The following is an 18,729-nucleotide window of genomic DNA, read 5'->3' as shown; positions in this document are numbered from 1 at the left end:
AAGGCTGTGCTCTAGACAGGACAGATGGGTGACGCACGGGAACCCAGCTACCTAGGTCACACGTGCAACCGTGACGGCACTGCATTGCACTTGGGTGGCCAGCTCCATGCTCTTAGAGACAGGAAGCAGCACCCTGGAAGCCATAGTGATGACCCACACAGACCCTCACTTCCAAGGCCCCCGCCCTGGAAAGCAAAGAAGCCCAGGAAGGAGTCTGAACGTAGCCGCTTTGGAAAAACAAGACAGCAAGGGTCCTATTTCAGGCTGCCCTGAAGAACCCACAGGAGGCCCGCAGAGTCTGCCCACGTCCTGCCTTGAGATGTAAGCTGTCCCTGCCTGCCCAGCTCATCTGATGTCCACAGTCTCGGCCTCCTATGCCTCACACACTGCCTTAGCCAGTCACAGAAGGCCCCTCACCTACCTCACCCATCTCGTCCAACCACCCTTCTGTCTGCAGATGGAAACCTGAGCTCCTCCTAGGACACCTGATACTGCTCCAAAAAATTAAAAAAAAAAAAAAAAAGTTCAGCCAACAAGTCCACTGTCTCCACAAAGGGGACTGGCTGCAGAGGGGCCCAGGGGCCCAGCAAAGCAACACTACCTCATCTTGGACAGCCTCTTCCATTCTGCTGCCCTTCTCCGTGGCAGCCTGCGGGGGGCAGCACCAGAGCACGGCTGCCTTGGGGAGGGATCTGCCCAGGCTGCACCTCAGGGAGGGCCTGAGGCATCCATCTCCCATGCGGTTCAGTCTGTGCCTCCCTCAGCCTGTCTACCCTGCGTTTAGGCTGTTCTCAGGTCCTTTCCCTGCCCAAGTCCAGCCAGACTCAGGACCTTAAACGCACACGATCTCACAGGCCTCTGGGAAGACTGACCCCCCAAGGGCTTCCCGTACCAGAGACCTGGAAAGCTTAGGGTCTGCACCAAGCCATTGGTGCTACACAACCTGGCTCTCCCATGGGCTCCCAGCCCAGGCCAGCAACAGTGTCCTGAGGTGAATGGCCATGCTGGTCCTCCCGCACACCCTCTGAGCACCTGCCCAGGGCTGGGTGCACAGAAGCCACGTCCTCTGATGTGTGGCCCTAAGTCAGAGCTGGCACCCATCAACTGGACACACATGAGGAGCACGAGACATAACCTAGGACCCAAGCCCCCCAGAGCAAGGCAGACCTGCAGAGGCCGTCCCCATCCTGGGCCTGGGGCTGAGTGTGGTGGGGTCTGTGCCTCTGCACACCCACATGTGGTTCCCTCTCAGTCCTACCCCAGGGCTTTCATTGTACTGATGCCTGTGGGTGCCAAGGTGGCCCAGTGTCCTCTCAAGATCCTAGGGGATCTCACAAGTTAACCCACTCTCCTGGCCTGGAGGCGCTGTGGCTGAGCAAGGAACTCACACATTACTAGGATAACAATGACCACCAGAGGGGCTTCCCGCCTGCTCTCCACACTGCGCCCTTCAGCAAAGACCAAGGGTCAGAGAGAGTGACCCTCCAGGCCCTGAAGAGTGCAGGTGAGCCCAGCTACTCAAGCAGGAATAGAGAGCTAGCGCCCAGCGGAGCAGAGGCTGCAGCAAGGGACACTGGTATGGGCAGTCAGGGGCCGGAAGCAGCTCCCAGAAGAGAAACACCCCTGGCCACGGAGGCCCTAGCCATTGATGGGCGAGTGTCCTGAACCAGCCTCCGAGCCTCAGGGGGCTGCTTGGTGAGTCTGAGTCTCAGCTTCCTGTCCTCCTCCTCCTTGGGGGGAAGAGGGACCTTGGCCACACCCCAGGTGTAGGGCAAGCACCTCTGACCTCCTGCTCCTCCCTGGCCTCCTGCTCCTCCTGACCTCCTGCTGCTCCCTGACCTGCTCCTCCCTGACCTCCTGCTCCTCACCAACCTCCTGCTCCTCCCTGACCTCCTGCTCCTCCCTGACCTCTTGCTCCTCCCTGAACTCCTGCTCCTCCCTGGCCTCCTGCTCCTCCCTGATCTCCTGCTCCTCCCTGAACTCCTGCTCCTCCCTGACTCTCTGCTCCAGCCAGCCCTGGGCCACCCCCCACAGAGCAGCAGAGTCCCCCAGGTTAGTGAGCACCCCACACGGCACACGTTAGCCAGCAAACATGTCTGGAGAGCATGCCCAGGAGGCCATGACACTTACATCCACGTCCGCCACCGCCGTGGGGAGAGAAGAACACAGTTAGGAGAGGCCCTGGGGCGAGAGCCACACCCACCCATACACACACACACACACACACACACACGCGCGTGCGAGTGTGAAAACACACGCGTGTGCACACACACACACACACCTCCTCCTGTGTGGCCAGGGGAAAGACACTGCCCAGCACAACTCTCTCCTCCCGCCGTTCTCCCTAGCAGATGGAAAGAGGAAGGACCCTCTTAAACCATGTCCCAGGGGTGCTCTGTGCCTGGGCTCCGGTGGCCATCCCGAGTGTAGTTCTCTGTCCATGGGGGCAGGTGGGGCCTGACGGCAGAGGAAGAGAAAGGGAGGCGGGCAGTGGGGAAGGAACTGGCTGCAGGGGCGGGGAGGGAACCAGGTGCACAGGCAGAAAGGACAGCACAGATCAGCGGCCGCCTCTACCGCTCCTGGGTAGCTCTCGTGGCCCCCCATGCCTATCAGCCTCCCAGCTGCCCCTTGTCCTTCTCCACCCTCCATCCTGTGCTGGGACCTGCATTTACAGCCCTTAGGAGACTCCCACTCTGCTCAGGGGTCCTCGGGACAATTTGTGGCCCAGGCTTCGGTCCGAGCAGCCCCCATAGGACACCACTCCAGGGGACCTGGAGGGAAGCATCCTGCGCACTGAGACCTTCTCATGGCCACAGCGGACCTCCCCAGTACCACCTGCTGCCACTGCAGAGGCCATCTAGCCCAACCCACCACCTGCTTGTGCTGGCCCAGCGGCACCAGAGCCAGCGGCCAGGCAGCAGTGGGCAGTGTGTGCCCACCCCATGTCCTCACACAGTCGACAGGCTGCAGGCTGGGGCCTCCCTCCTTCTGAGCCAAGCTGCATGCTCCCTGGGGAGCAGCGAGGGCCACAAGGGCTTAGACAGTCCAGCACCGTCTAGTCTCTGGTGTATCCAGTTAAGGCCAGGCAAACAGGAGCAGGCCACCAAGCTGTCACACACAGTGAAGACAGCAGCAGGCGTCCCTGTCCAGAAGTGGAGGCCTCTTCCCTCCCTGGAGTCTCCTGGCTACTCTAGTAGTGTGGTACTTCCACTAACGGCAGTCCTTGGAAACAGTAGTCCTTCAACAACCATTGCACAACCATTTCACAACAGTGCAGAGAGCGAGGAAAGCAGGGACCTTTGTCTCTATTTTAAGATGAAGAAACTAAGGCGCAGAGTAGTTAGGAGATTCACAGAAAGCTGCACAGCTCGTAAGTGGCAAAGCAGGACCAGGGCTCCCTTGGCTGCACCAGGACGACACCCCTGGAACCACAAGGCTCCAGCACTGCAGAGTCTTGGCAAGTTCCTGGGCCTTACTTCCCACAGTACAGGGAGGCATGACTGTGTGGTGACAAAGCAATAACTGCACACATTTTGGGGGGGGGCGGGGGGGGCACTAGTGATTGCACCCAGGGGTGCTCTGCCACTGAGCCACATTCCAGCCCTTTTTATTTTGAGGCAGGGTCTCACTAAGTTGCTGAGGCTAGCCTTGAACTTGCAACCCTCCTGTCTCCATCTCCCAAGTTGCTGGGGTTACAGGCATGGCCACAGCCCCTGGCTGTGTTACTCCTTTCTTCAAGAGCTGGAGGTTAACTCTGCCCTTGATGTGGGATGGACATGGTGACTCACTTCCACCAAACAGGATGAGAACTTTGAACTGGCCACTTCAAAGACAAGGTGATGAAGGGCACTGTGGCTTCCTGCCTGCCCTCTCTCTGGGGTCACCTGCTCTGGGCCAAGTCGTCTGCCACACTGCAAGGACATCAGTGGCCCTAGAGAGGCCATGTGGAGAGGAACTGAGGCCTCTGGCCCACGGCCACTAGAGGCCACATTGATGTGAACTTCCAGCTCCACCCCTCAGATGATGGCGCACTGGCCACCATCTTGACTGCAGCCCCCAAGGCATTGCACACGCCCCAAACACTACCCACAGGAGTAGTGTGTCTGCTCTGCAGTAGTGACCCTACTGGGCCCCCTGGCCATGCAGCTGGGAGGGAGCCGAGGTCCCTGCTCGGGTTAGAGGCCCTCCTTAGGCGAGCCAGCAGCTGCGGGGGCTGGAGACGCTGCTTACTCACCTTTCCGGGTCCTGCAGGTGGCGCAGCAGGTGCACACTGTGGGAACGGGGGCAGCGTCAGTGAGGACCCCACCCAGGAGCCAGCCCCAGGCACAGGGAGGCCGAGAGGGTGGGGATCCCGTGCTGAGAGCACGGGGCTCCCAGGAAGGGAGTCTCTGCTCCAAAGCACCTGTCCCCTGGTGCCCAGAGCCGGCCTCGAGTCCTGCAGCCCTAGGGCAGGTGTGGGCAGATTCAGGTATCCTCCAGGAAATTGCTCCAACCACCCACTCCCAGAAGCCTCTCCTCCAGACCGTTGGGTTCAGAAAGTTCTCTGGGACACCTCCCTAGACTAGTCCCTGAACCCCAAGTGCGTAGTGTCTGGCCTTCTGGCCCAAGTCCTGGTTGGCTGCTGTCCCGCCTGCTCCCTGGCTGTCGGAGCACAGCTGGGCCTTGGCACATGGTGGGTGCTCGTTAAGGATTTGCTGTGATCCAAATCCACTCTTCCGACTCCCTGTGTGCCCTTCCCTGTGGCCAGCGCTAGGCGTCCCACTCATGGTGCCCTGTCCCTCCCATCCTTTCTGCAGGGAGGGCAACCTCAGTCCCTGCCTGCCCTGTCCCTTCAAGGGCCTGAAGCTCCACACGCTGAGAAGGTGGGGTGGCTGCACTAGCAGCACCAGCCTGGGCGTGGGACGCAGGGCAGCACCATCCTTCTCCATCCCTGGTGGCAGGGCCTGCGTCCTCCTCAGACCACAGGCAGCGCCCTGTGTGCCAGGTGTGTTGGGCACCTGTGCAGGGGGCACGGGCAGCCAGAGAGGGAGGCAGCCTGGGTCCCCTGCCAAGAGCCTGCAGAGCGGAGGGCCGCGCAAGTGCCATCTGCCTCCCTCCATCACAGCTTCCTGCGCCCCCTTCTCAAGACGCACAGGGCTCTTCCTCATTCCCCAGTGGTCCCATGGGTCCAGCAGAGCTCTACCTCTTGCTAGGGCCTGGCAGCCTTCCTCCTGAGACTCGCTCTCCTCCTCACTAGGCAGCAGCCTCCTGCCTGGAAGGGCGTCTTCCTGCTCAGTGTGTCCCTGCGGGCTTGTCTGTGGCAAGGCACACACTTCTGTCCTGTGTGAACCGTCACCTAAACCTCATGCTGCTTCGTCCTTTCCTCACGTGGCCTTGCGCGCTCAGGACCCACCCGTGCATCCCGCCATGGCTCCAGTGTCCGCAGGACTCCATGGGCACAGCTGCCACCTCTCCTGTGTCTCTCCAGGAGCCTTCCCAGCCTGCATCTGTCCCTGTGCCCTCCTCACAGTGCTGAGCGGCCCGTCGGGGTCACCTGGCCCTTTTGTAAAGGAGAAGCTGCGCGATCGGCTCCTTGGAGCCCCATGGGGACTGTCTTGAGAAGCTCCGTGGCTTGGCCCTGCAGGGACAAGTGCAGCCTCTGCTTGGTGGAGTCCTGGAGTCCGGGCCCAGCTGGCAGAAGCCCGTGGCTCCCCAGCTCTGCCCTGCCCCACCCCTGTGGATCTGAGGCCGAGAAGGCTGGGCTGACTTCCTGCCCCTGCCCTGGGCCTTGGCCACCTTTCCTCGCTGAGGTGGCTTTTATTTTAGGCCCGACAACATCTGGGAAGAGCACCACCCAGCCTCACTGTGGGTCAGCATCGCCCTTCCCTGTCCCCAAACCAGCTCAGGAGAGGGCAGCGCGGAAGTGGCTACCACAGCACAGAGTCAGCCACCAGGGTGGCTCTGCTGCCAGGCGCAGACCAGCTCCCAATCCAATCATTCCCAGCCCTTGTCTACCTAGTGCTGGGCAGAGAGCATGCTCTAGACCCAGGAGACATCCTCTTTTAGACACCCAAGCCTCTCACGCACAGTTCTGCTCTGAACACCCACAGGGAGTTCCAGGAAGGAGGCCCGGGTTCCGGTGCTATGCAGCCTTGGCACGGTGCATGACCCCTCTGGGCCTGCTTCCTCTACTTGAGTCTATGGGGACAGGGGCTGCAGGGCCAGAGACACCACTTCCTCCCACAGCAGGACTCCAGCTCAGCTCATCCCGCCAGGGATCTCCCTGCTGCCGGCAGCCCCCTTCCCTCCTGGACACTTTGGGTGTTACAAAGCGCTCTCCTGGGTGAGATAAATACCAGCATGGGTAACGGTGGTCTCTGCACGTTGGCCCCAGGCCCAGTCCTAAGCACTCCACCTGGTTGGGTCCAGAGTGGCATTCCTGTGTGTAGATGAAGAGTCCATGGTTCAGAGAAGACGAGCATTTGCCCAGATCACATGCCGGCGAGGGTGCCTGCACTGGCTTCTGGGCCTCTTCTCTAACTTCCTGAGGCTCAGCAGCTGATCATGGGAGAGGCGATGCCACTCCTGGGCAGTGCCCAGTGGGTCAGAAGCTGGGTACACGGTGAAGCCTGGTGTGGTGATGACCCGAGGACACTGCCTGGTAGCCAGGAGCCTGTGCCCGCCTGCAGCCCACCAAAGGTGACCCTGGTGACAGTCCTTTGGGCTCCGCCTGAAGGGTTAGACTGTGTGATCCCCAAGGCCCGTCCTGCAGGGTTCTGAGGGGCCCCTCAGGAGATAACCCTCCAGAGGTGCCCCTCACCCTGTGGCTAGGCCCTTTCCGCAGCTCTGCCCTGTTTCTAGGATTAAAATACCTCTCACCAAAAATCCAGTCTTCCAACCCTCAGAGGAGCACAGGGGACATCCCAAGGGCACCTGGGGGCCCTTGGCTCTGACTGAGTCCCTGTTCCCAGGGCAGCACAAGGCTTATGCTCCACATCCCTGAGGCTCAGCCAGGTCTGCAGGACGGAAGCCTGCTGTAGGCTAGGCCTCAGCACACGGGGGTCTCGGGGGCTGGGGGTCCCATGGGGATGCTTAGGGCAGGGCAGATGCCAGGCATACGTCCCGGCCACAGACTGCACAAGAATGGCCCATTCCCACCCCTTATGCCTCAGAGGGGAGGAGCTGACCCAGTATCGCCCCCACACCCCACGTGGACCCTCTGCTGAGAGCCCAGGCTGCCCTCAGCTCCTGGGAATATATCTGGAACACTGTGCGCTCTGGCCCAGTGCCCCACCCCCATCCATGCCCCGCTGTCCAGGATCCTGAAGCCCACACAGATGGGTCAGATGCCTGGGGTCCCCAACGCACGGCCCCTCTACAGAAACCCACATCTGGTCTCACCCCAGACCCACAGAGACCCCGGGGGGGTGGGCCAGTCCAGGGACAGGGGCCTGCAGTGAATGGGTGGCCGGGGATGAGTGGGGAGAGCAGAGAACAAGGAAAGGAATCGTCCAGGGGAAGAGGGCTGCCGCCCAGGTAGGGTGAAGAGGAGGCACTCAGGTGCTCAAGACGGTGAGACCCTGGGAGTGTGGAGCCAGAGAGGAAGAGACCAGTAGGGGCTCCAGGGTGCCGTCCATCTCTCTGTGGCCTCGAGGCTTGGCACTACTGCCCCCCCAAAATTCCAGGGGATCAAATTGAGGCAGGACCCTCTGATGCAGGTGACCTAACTGCCCCTGAGCTGAGTCCCAGACCAGCTTCCAGGTGAGTGGCACTGCCCCTTGGCTGGCCTAGTCCGGTCTGATGGACACCTCTGCTGGTGGCAGGGCCAGGGCCAGAGTGCACGGCCCATGGTGGACAGGCCTCTCAGAGAAGTAAGGCCATGGTAGAGGGAGAGGGGCAGTGGAGCGCACCTACCTGAGCTGCTGGCGCTCTCGGAAGCGCTCCGCGACATCTTGGGCTGGCCGTGTTTGCCGCTGGCCCGCCCGGGCCCAGGTGGAGGGGGGCCAGAGGGAGCAGGGGCGCCATCTCCCCTGATAGTGCTGAGGTCCTGCATGCTGAAGCTCCGGAGTCTCTCTGACAAGGCGCCCTGGCCCTGGGCACAATACAGGGGGACACACATCAGAGGCTAGACATGCCAGGCCAGGAGCCCTGACCTGAGGGTCAGCGAGGTGGGAGTCAAAGTCTAGATGGACCCTGCAGAGGGCAGTGCTGGACACAAGATGGTCAGCCCGGCTCGGGCCAGACACCTACGGAAAGCTGGGGACCCAAACAGACTCCACGAGGGGACCACGCCTCAGGCCCTGCCACCAGGAGCCACGCACAGGAAGGTCCTCATCCAGCTGCGTCTCCTTGGTCCTCAACACACAAGCATCTCTTCAGAAAGCCAGACCCTGATGTGCTCAGTCCTCGGTCTTTTCAAGGGAAATAGAACAGGGTTTTTAATGTACGACGACATTCGCCTCTTTTGTCTGTGCAGCTATCACTGTTCATGAGGCTCATTGTTCACGCTGTGCGTTTGCGCTTCGCAAAATATCCACAAGGTGCGGAAGGGAAGGAAAATGGTCTATTTTTAAAACCCACTGATCATGATCACTTCCTTGTCTGAAGGAGCCACGGAGTGAGTCCTGGGAGGGGCATCATTATTTTAAGAAATCAGGAAAAATCATTATACTGGCTGCATAGGAGGAGCATCTCGATGGAGAGTGAGGTGCTCCTGGTGGCACCCTAGGGCCAGCCTCACCCAGCTGGGCCTCAGCTGGGTGGGACAGGGCTGGCAGGAGACTGAGAAATGTCTGGGGTTGGGGAAGGGTGATGGGCAGCAATGCTCAGGCAAGTCAGTGAACTGAGGCAGCTCAGAAGCCCATGCTGATGGCCTCAGGTGCCCGTGGTGGTGGGGATAGGAGAGGTAGTTTACTTAGATAATGGAGGGAAGAATGGTTCTGGAGGTCCACAGGAGGTGGGGACAGTAAAGCACACAGAAATAACAGAGCCCAAATCAGCAAGAACTGGTCAGAGCTGCTTCGGCAGGACTCAGGCCTCTGTGAGTTCAAAGAACAAGCCCGGGCCCCCACTGCATGGCAGGGGCTGTCAGAGATGGGGGTAGGGCTTGCAGAGATCTTTTTCTTTTTTCCTTTTTTTTGTGGGGGTAACATGGATGCTTAACCACTGAGGTATGTCCCCCGGCCCATTTTATTTTTTTTTAGAGACAGGGTCTTGCTAAGTTGCTGAGGCCGGCTTTGAACTCTTGATCCTCCTGCCTCAGCCTCCTGAGTCACAGGGATTACAGGCCTAATATTTTTTCATGTTACTTAATAAAAAAATCATAGCAATATAATTAAATCAACGAAGCACACTGACTCGCTGACATCGAAGTTGCAGACAGGATAAAGAAGCCAAGGCAGGAGCATATGGAGGGCTGACGGGGGGCTAGGAGAACTATCAGGGTCAATAAAGCAGCGATTCTTCAGAAGGTGAGATAGCAGCTCCCAAACTACCAGAGTACAAAAACTGTGTGCTGCAAGCCAACAGTAACCCAAAGAAAACTAAATAATCAGAGACCAACAACCAGGTGTACCAACCCAAGCTTGGAGAACATTACATGAACTAAGACTCTGCTCTAGATGGCAGGAGGCAGGCTCTCAGGCCCCACTTCCTGGGGCCTCATCCAAACCTCACAGCCAGCAGCCATGGTTAGCTCACTTTACCCAGAAATGTTTCTGTGACATGTGTAATGTATTTCTTTATTTTTGTGATGCTGGGGATGGACCCCAGGCATGCTACGCAAGCGCCGACCACTGAGAAACACCCCAGCCTGCCATTTGGAGTTTGGAAGGCTGAAATTGATTCTGGAAATGTGAGCAGATATTTTGATAATTATGCCTGAGTGCAGCCGCGTGAGGCTGATGGCAGGTCCAGGTGGCCGCTTGCTGATGCGCTCTCTCCCTGTTATTTACTCACACACTGAGCAGCAATTTATTGGGCACTTTCCATGGCAGCACCCTGCATTGGGTGTTAATAGGAAGGGGCAAAAAGACAGCTCGGTGTCTGACAAAGTATAAAAAGAGAAAAGTGCAAATAAGAACCCAAGTGCACATCAGAGGCCACAGGAAGAGGAGACGAGGACACAGCTGTGGGGGAGGCGGGGTCCATACTCCCCTGGACTGTGGCACAAATGGTGTCCTCTGCCTCTCCACTTCAGAGCCCATCTGCAGAGGAGCTGCTGGCCACCTGGGTGCTGGTGAAGACTCAGTGAGATGACCCCCTCAGGCACCCCTACAGAGCCCCCCACTACTTTCTGAGGCACTTAAGCTGCTGTTGAAATTGAAGGAGAAGATTGTTCTGGCCCAGAAGACCAGGAGGGGCCCCAGGAACCCAAGCCCATATGAATGGCCAGGGACAGACTCTATCAGCATGGCTGCCGGTTCTTTACATGCTCAGATCTGAGGGAAACAGGAGTGGCCTCACACGTGTCCATCTGCTCTCCCAGGAGCCAGCCAGTCAAGGTCCAATGTCACCAGCATTGCAAAGACTGACGGGGCAGGGCCAAGGATACATAGGACAGGAGTAGCTCTCTATCCACCCTGTCCCCTGTGGAAATCAGAAGGCTCCTGAAAACCAGTTAGCACCGTGTCCCAATTTCATGGGCAACAGTTGCCTTCTTAGATGGTAGTTAAGATGGCAGCATGCCAGAAGCCACAGTCCTTAGACATAGTGGGCTCTGGCTGCACAGGGCAGAGCCACCTTGGCTAACTGTTGCGCTCCAGGCTGCTCTTACTGCAGCCAGGCGCTTTGTCTGGCCACATGCCAGTCACTTAACTCCAGCACGGTTAGTTGCTGTGCTTCCCCTCCAGCTTGGCTACTGCAGACTTGGACCCCTACTCTGCTTGATGGACACCAGGGTCAGGGAGCTGAACAGATGTCCGTGTCACCATTCATTGAGCTGCTGCCTGAGTACAGTGCAGCAGGAGACCCCACCCCACTGGATGCACTGCAGGTCCCAGACAGCATCCTGTGAGGGGGGTCTTGGGTGTGACCACAGGAGTGCATGAGAGTGTCAGGGGGTGAAGAGTGAGAGGCCAGGAGTCCTGGGGTCCTGCCCTTGACCTGGCCTTGGACCAGGTGGAAAGAGAAGCATATTTCTCAGCCTGAGTGGCACCCTCCACCCACCACAGTGGGGGTCTGTGCAGTTCTGTGTGCTACAGGGTGGGGGCCACGCAAGCATCTGACCATGGAGGCGTGCTTCCCAGGCCTCCGGGCAGGCGGCTGGGAGGAGTGGGCCTCACTCTTCACCACACCCCCTCTTGTCCCTGAAGAATTTGGGAACGTGTGTTCCCTTTAAGGAAGCAGTATGGTTCACCCATCAGTCCTCAAGGCCACCCTGGAGTCCCCATCTCATGAGCACAGGCTTTGTGTGACCCTCACATATGCCCCTACACCAGACACTGGCAGGGAGGGCTGGAAACAGCAAAGGAAACAGTTAAAACAGAACCGAGAGAGAGGACATGGGGTTTCCACCAGGGACCGACTGCCCCCCTCCAGGAGGCGCTCGTCCCGGGGACCCGCGAGCCACAGGAGAGGCACCACACGGCATCAGCCCATCCATACCACGCGGAATCTAATGCTCTACGGGCACAGTGACAGTAATGGCAACCAGTTTAGTGGTCAGCAGTTGGCAGCAGCCACTAGTAAGACCAGGTCCCTCCCGCAGCTGGACAGGTTAGTACTCTCCCCACTGGCGCCCGTGCTGACAGTGAGGCCTGCTCGGCACACACCCCCCAGAGCCAGGCAGGAGCCTCCTCATGCTGCACGGAGGTCAGCCTTGCTCATGAGGAAGATGGGACCCACCAGCCCGGAGAGGGAGTCAGGCACCCACCACAGCAGCCCCGGCAAGTCCAGGCAGCGAGGGAGGAAACCCTGGAGGTTAAGCAGGCGTTAGACGCTACCTAATGACACACCACCAGGCACCAGAGGACCACAGGTTCACAAGCACCGCACACATGGGGCAGGAAGCCACCACCACTGAGCCAGACCAGGGCCACAGGGACAGCTGGGCCTCAGCCACAACTGGGTCAGCTTAGGGTTAGTCACACCTCTCCACAGGGTTACCTGCCCTTCCCTGTGGTCCAGAGAGGAGGCAAAGTGAAAGAGTCGAGCCACCTGATGAAGGGGAAGAGGGGACACAAATGAAGAGACAGCCCCAGCCGTGGGCACAGATGACACATGGAGTGGCCAGAGCTGCATCCGCCTCCTGCCCTCCTTCAGGGCTCCCTGGTCAGTGCTCAGCCTGCTGGGGTTCCAGAGCTGCTCCCTGGATCCCTGGTCATGCTCAGCCCCCGTGGGATACCCAGGGCTGGTCACCCTCTCAGCCCCCCTGGGACACCCAGGGTTGGTCACTGTCTCCCTGGTCACCCTCTTAGCCCCTGCTGGGATGCCCAGGGCTGGTCACTGGCTCCCTGGTCACTCTCTCAGCTACACTGGGATGCCCAGGGCTGTCACTGGCTCCCTGATTACTCTCTCAGCCCCCCGGGATGCCCAGGGCTGGTCACTGGCTCCCCGGTCACTGGCTCAGCCCTGCTGGGATGCCAGGGCTGTGGTGTCCTGCATAGGGGTGGGGTGGGGGCCATGGGGTCTGCCCAAGGAGGTCAGCTCTAGCTAGGTGTGGGCCAGGAATAAGGACAGCAACACGTGATGGGGCCGGGGGTGGGGAGGTCACACTGCTGGCTGGACACTGGGCCATCAGTGGAGGCCTCTGCACAGGTAGATGGGCAGGGCCAGGGTATGAGCATGGGAAGCTCAAGGCACCTTCAGGACACTGTGTGGGCCCACCTGGAAGAGGAGGCCCTGGTGCGGGTCGCGGGATAGGAATGGAAAACCAGGCTTCGGTGGCAAGGTGTGTTCTTTGACCAGAACCTGAACACATCCCTGGCGAGGGCGGGGAGGTGAGCAATGGGAGGGTATTGAAAGCAGATGTTAGAACAGTCAGAACCTTCTGGACACTTAAGGCCGCACACACGGAGGACTGGCCCAAGGGCTTCCTCCTCTTTCCCCTTAGTTTGCAGCTGGCACGTGGACACGGGGAAGAAGGACTGGATTTCCCGAGCTCCCTCTGGGAGGTGCCCTTGGTGACGGACAGCAGGCAAACCAAACCCTCAAGGCTGGTGGGGCAGTGGGAGTGGGGTGCCCACAGAGCCCCAGAGAGGAAGAAGCAAGGAGTCAGGGCAGCACTAAGGGCCAGGGTCTACTGCTCGTGCCCAGTGATGGGCAGTGACAGTGTCAAGACCACCTGGAGGGACCTGCACACATGACTATCAAGATGGGCATCTGGCTGGAAACTCTATCTGGCCCAGCCGCCCTAGAGCAAAGGCCCAGGGGGTTAGTGAATAGACAGTGAGAAGGGAGAGAGGACAGGACAGACATCCACAGGACAAAACATCCATCCCTAGTGGCAAGTGCAGCTGTAGTCACGCGTGTTCCAACGTCTTTCCACTGGAGAGAGCTTCACGGAAAGGGAAGCATCTTATGGAAACACAGCATGGGGTCCAGGTTCTTTAACTGTAAATGCTGCCATGCTTGCCTCAGGTCGGGAGCCTGCATGGTGGCCCTGGCTGGTGGCCTTGGCTGGCACCCTGGCTGGCAGCCATGGCGTACAATGTACCCTCCGAGCTCCTTAGGGGTTTGACAGAGGATGGTCAGAGGCTGGAGCCCACCCTGCAGAGCCTGGCTGTGGCCGACTCTGAGATGCTCACTGGCAGGTGGTGGTCCCTCAGGGCTCTGCTCAGGTGGGTGGGGTGGTGCTTGGGACCCGGGCTGGGAACCTCAGCAGGTAGTGCTGGGAGACCCTGCCGAGGCATCCAGCTCTGCTGCTTCCCTAAGCAGAGGCTGTGGCTCTGGCAGCTGAGGCCCTTCCTGAACAGCAGTGCCCCTTTGCCTTTCTTCTCCATGGGCAGATGGCAGGTGTCTCCAGGGACCCTCCACCTGGGGCAGTTGAGCTGGAGGAGGAGCCCTGATAGGGAAAGCCCAGCCAGGAGGCCAGGGCACGTGGGAGGGGACCAGAGTGGAAATGGCCTCCCCGCCCAAGTCTGCGTGCAGCTGCCCAGGGCCAGTGCCTGGCTGGTGTCATTCTGTTCCACAGTGAAGAGGTTGTGACCAGCCTGGGAGGGCCACCTCACCCAGGAGCAGGAGCCTAACAGGTGGCCCTTCTGCAGCACTGGCCATGAGCCCTGCCCTCAGGAGGTTGCTGTGCACTGGCTCAGAACTGCTCCACTGCAGGTACCACACCATCCCCGTGGCAGAGTGGAGGCTCACGGGACACCACAGGAGGAGGGGTGGCCCCTTCCTGGGGTCTGCTGTCCCCGAAGCCCACCCTTGGGAGGCAGTTAAGAACACGCAAGACTCTCCATTCCCTCAGCACTCACTGAGCACCTCTCAGGGACGTGGGCAGGACGAAACGTAAGTGACCACAACAGAAGAGGACCAGGGTGTGAGAGCCCAGCTCCTCCTGGGAGCACAGGAGGCTCTAGCAGGCAGACAGGACCTTGAGGCATGGGCAGGATTTCACAGAAGCAGAAGGAAGAACGTGGCAAAGGCAGGCAGGAGAGCGGCTCTATGCGTAGTGAGAGTGGCAATTCCGAGAACAGGGGCCGGCGCTGTGGGCAAGTACCAAGGCCTGCAAAGGAAGGAGAGCCAGGCCCGATGCTGGGAGCAGTCGGACGGCAGGCCTCAGGCAGGAAGCGGGAAGGGCAGGGACTCTGAGTGGCTGCAGCACCTGTCCAAGCCGAAGGAGGAGCGGGAGGAGAGGAAAGTCCAATGGCCAGGACCTGAAGGTCAAGTGGGGAAGGGTGGCGCCTCTAGAATGGCCAAGACCTGGAGCCTCGGGTCCTGAGAGATGGTGACTGCATGGTCATCAGAAAGACAGGCCCAGGGCAGGGCAGACTTGGGACTAGGGAGTGTCCACTAAGGTTGCCGAGGCCCAAGCCCCAGGCAGAGAAGCCGGTAGGGGAGCTGGGTGTTTTATGGCTGCTGAGGGGACAAGCATTAGATGTGTCATGGGGGAGGAGCGGGCCAGGGGCAGAGAGCCCACCGTGCAAGGGAGGCGCCAGGGAGGAGCGGGCATGATTGGAGGGCAGAGGGTTCAAAGCCCCACAGCCAAGAGACCATGAGGCTATCCCCTGGTGAGAGCCTTAGGCTGTCTTCTGGACCTTGTGGGTTGGGCCAACCTCTTCCCCAATGCCCTCAGCAGGCTAACCCTCCAGGCTGACAGAACAGAGGGGCTGTCCATTGGGCCATAGCTCCTGCCCCCGGCCTCCTGCTTGACTGGCTGCAAGGCCAGGTCTTTTAGGTTGGGAGCGAGCGACAGTGGGAAGAGCCTCCTGGGTCCCATGGAGACTGGCTCTGAGGTGAGAAGCTGGGTGTGAGCGCGGCGGGGGCTGGAGGGCAGGCAGCCCCTCCAAGTGTCTTCTGCAGGTTGTCCACACCTCTCAGAGCATGCTGGTGTTTACAGCTGGTTGCCGTGGTGAGTCCTAAATATTAACCCATGTCCCACAGTCCTTGCTTGAACAAGAAGGGCTATTGCAATGTGGGCTGGCACAGCCGCCGGGGAGCTTTCCCCTGAGAGAGGGGCAGACAGGAGCCCAGGCCCACAGATCCAGCAGTCACAGGTGGACACAGAAAGGGCACAGGCACCTGGAGAGGCACAGCCCTTGCTTTCTCTCCCTCCTTGGAAATGACTTGTAAGCGAGGCTGAGGCGGGGAAGTAAAATCAGTGCCTGCCCTCCGGTGAGCTGTGGACAGGTGGCTCTTTGCAAGTGCTCTGCCACGGAGCTAGAGCCTCAGCCCGATTCTGTAACTATCTTTTATGGCAAATTGAGAATTTTTTTTTTTTTTAGAAGAAAACACGATCCTTCATCTCCTGGTGGTTCTGGCCATACTTGCAGGCAAAGCGCCTGAGCTTGGGGAGCAGGTCTGAAGAGTGGAGCCACATTGGGTGACCAGAGAGGGGGAGGGCCACAGCATGGGTGCCACGACAGCTGAGCTTCTCCATTTTCCCAGCAAACCTTATAAAGAGAGGCCCAAGAGCTCAATGGGTAAGGGTTGGGGGTGTCCTACCAAAGCCAAAGCAGCTACAGGTCCAGGGTGGAAACAAGAAGGAGGAGAACCCAAGAGTGTTAACAGAGGGCTGGGGCAGGCCTGCCCAGTGGAACTTCCTTCAGCCATAGAAATGTGATACACTGTGCCAGCCAGCATGGCTACTTAGGACTCCAGATGGGGGCAGTGTGACTGAGGAATCAAATTTTAGGGTTAGTTTAATTAATTTCAATTTAAATAGGCAGATGTGTCATGTGGCTATCGTATTGGACACAGCAGGAAGGAAGGGATCAAAGAAGTGTATGTTCAGAGCCCTCAACCAGGTGTGATGAGGTAGGCAGCTAGGCATCGTCCTGTTGCTGTTCACGTTCTAAGCAGGAAGCAAAGAGGAAGGCAGAGTCCCTCACCTCGAGACACTGACGTTCCATAGGAGGGAACTACGGGACTCCTGGGGGTTGGGGACCCCACACCTGGACACCCACTGTGGGAGAAGAGTCCCTGATTGAGAGGATGCGGATCTTGCTGGGTAGCACGCTCTCAGTGGGCAACGATAATGGTTGGTGTTGTCAGTACTGCTCTAGGGTCAGGGTCTTCAGGGGCTAAACAACATCACCTTTCGAGTTTCATATCAAAGCAAGGTTGGCTCACCAGGTCTGAGAGTGAGTGGGTGGAAGGGACTAGTGTGCCGTTCAGATTTCAAGGGGCATAAGGTGGCCTGAGAACTCACAGTTGTGCAACTTGTTCCATTAGTTCTCCCAGGGTCTCCCTTTCACATGAGAATGTGTTTTGCTGAACAAATAAATTTAGAAAACATTATTTTTAAGGGTCTTTTTAGTTGTAGATGGACAAAATGCCTCTGTTTTATTTATTTGTTTTTATGTAGTGCTGAGGATCAAGCCCAGTCCCTCACAAGTGCGAGGCAAGTGCTCTACCCAGCCCCCTAGAGAGTGTTATTTTTTAAAGAGATGTTCAATTCTAGTCCTGAAAAGTCCTGGGACTCAGTTTTTCCCCTGGTGGAGTCAGGGGCCAGGAGCAGAGCCAGCAGAGCAGCAGAGGACACCTGGACAGAGGTGCATCCCCTGGGATAGGGATGCAGACCCGCAGGAGGGGTCAGCAGTTCTGGGGGATCCCTGTGTCTAGTTGTTTCATTTTAGTTTTTTCAGTTCTAAGATATATTAGCATTAATAAGAAATATATTTGCATGATGATGAATTTAAAAGATCTCCTGATCTTTCCTTAGGCTTCGTAGCATCCTCCTGGGAGCTGTGGCAGGATGGAAAGGGAGAGGGGAGAGCCTGGACGCCTCACCTGGACAGCGTCTGCAGTCCTCAGCACAGTCACGCTGTGCAGGGACAGGTCAGTCAGTGAGGACACATGCTGACGGTACCTATGGATCACAGCAGGCTCACAGGCCAGGGATGAGCGCTGAGCCTGCACCTTCTGATGAACCTCTGAGTGTCCCCATAGTCAGCTGATACGTGGTGTCCCCAAAGTTAGCTGGCATGTGTGCGCATTCCTCAACTGCCATTAAGTTTTGGGGAAACACACACGCGTGCGCGCACACACGCGCACGACTGCCCTCACTCCTCATGCTTCAAGGAATTAAGTCTGAGTCCCAGGAAAGGTGCAGAGTGAGCTGTTTCACTCTAGTCACCTGAACTCCTGGCTCTGCGACCTGTGCAGGGCCAGCCCCTTAAAAATCACCTGGGGAACTTGTTAAAATAGACACGCACCTGAGCACAGCCTGAGAGTCTCATTCAGCGCAATCTGAGAATCTACTACAAAATAAAACAAAGCTTCTAGGTGGTTTGGACATGAACGCCAGGTTTGGACTGGCTGGTGAGTCACCGACCTCTGACCCTGCCTGGCATGATCCACTGTTGCTATGGAAGCATCGATGGGCACCCCAGCCGCCATGAGTTTTTGGATTTGACTACTTTTTTTTTTTTTTTTAAGTACACATCTGTTTCAAAAGCAGAGGGCCTTGTTTTTGGAAGACAGACATTTTCTTCTCTGCAGATATTCACATGTAGAGAAGCGGTGAAGCTCCCACAGAGCAGAGCACACTCTCTTCTGAACCAGACTCCTCTGCGTCAGTCCACCTGGAAGGAGCCAGAGGGTTTCTCTCCAGAGCTGAATCCCAGATGAGCTGTTGGAGGTGCCTGGCTGGGGAAGCCATGGGCCCTGGACCCCCCTGGTGGTCTGGGGACAGCAGTACCCATCCAGGGTGGCACAAGGCTCTGGCAACTCCGGCTTGAGGCAGACCTGAAAGGACAGTCCCGTGGAAGTCACCAGCAGGAAAGAACCTACATACATGAAGCTGGGTGGCCAGTGACCTACAACGCCCCCACACTGCGCCACGTTCACACTCTGAACTGAGCACAGCCATGCCTGTCTTCCTTCCAAGAGACTAGAAGAGGACTGAGAGGAGGACCAGCAGGGGCTTTGTGGCTTCCCGGTGCAAAGCCGTCCTAATGTGTTGAGAATGTAGTGATTCCTTGTTCTCTTTTCTTTCGACGCCGGCTGTACTGGGGATCCAGGGCCTTCCTGGGTCCTGACGGATCTCCTTGGGACACCGCCCAGAACTCCCCTTGCAAAGCCGCTCATGGGCTCTTTCACCGTGTTAGCAGTGTGGGCAGCTTTAACAGGAGGGCGGGCAGGGCCCTG

At 58.4% G+C, this 18,729-nt stretch overlaps 1 protein-coding gene across 8 annotated transcripts in view; it reads right to left on the bottom strand.

Moving 5' to 3' along the window:
- Reep1 (receptor accessory protein 1) overlaps nucleotides 1–18,729 on the bottom strand; it is an 81,897-nt gene that overhangs the window by 4,848 nt on the left and 58,320 nt on the right. For 3 of the 8 annotated variants that reach the window (XM_078027936.1, XM_078027935.1, XM_078027938.1), the window contains exons 6-8: nucleotides 7,894–8,071; nucleotides 6,336–6,418; nucleotides 4,235–4,270 (exon numbers count right to left, since the gene is read on the bottom strand). In XM_078027936.1, coding sequence (XP_077884062.1) covers nucleotides 4,235–4,270; nucleotides 6,336–6,418; nucleotides 7,894–8,071 — 297 coding nt within the window. The other 5 variants (XM_078027941.1, XM_078027940.1, XM_078027937.1 and 2 more) reach the window with 4 other exon arrangements.

Source organism: Ictidomys tridecemlineatus, chromosome 12 (assembly GCF_052094955.1).
Source record: "Ictidomys tridecemlineatus isolate mIctTri1 chromosome 12, mIctTri1.hap1, whole genome shotgun sequence".
Taxonomy (NCBI): Eukaryota; Metazoa; Chordata; class Mammalia; order Rodentia; family Sciuridae; genus Ictidomys; species Ictidomys tridecemlineatus.
The sequence above is the reverse complement of the archived record's forward strand: the minus strand, read 5'-3'. Positions and strand labels throughout refer to the sequence as shown.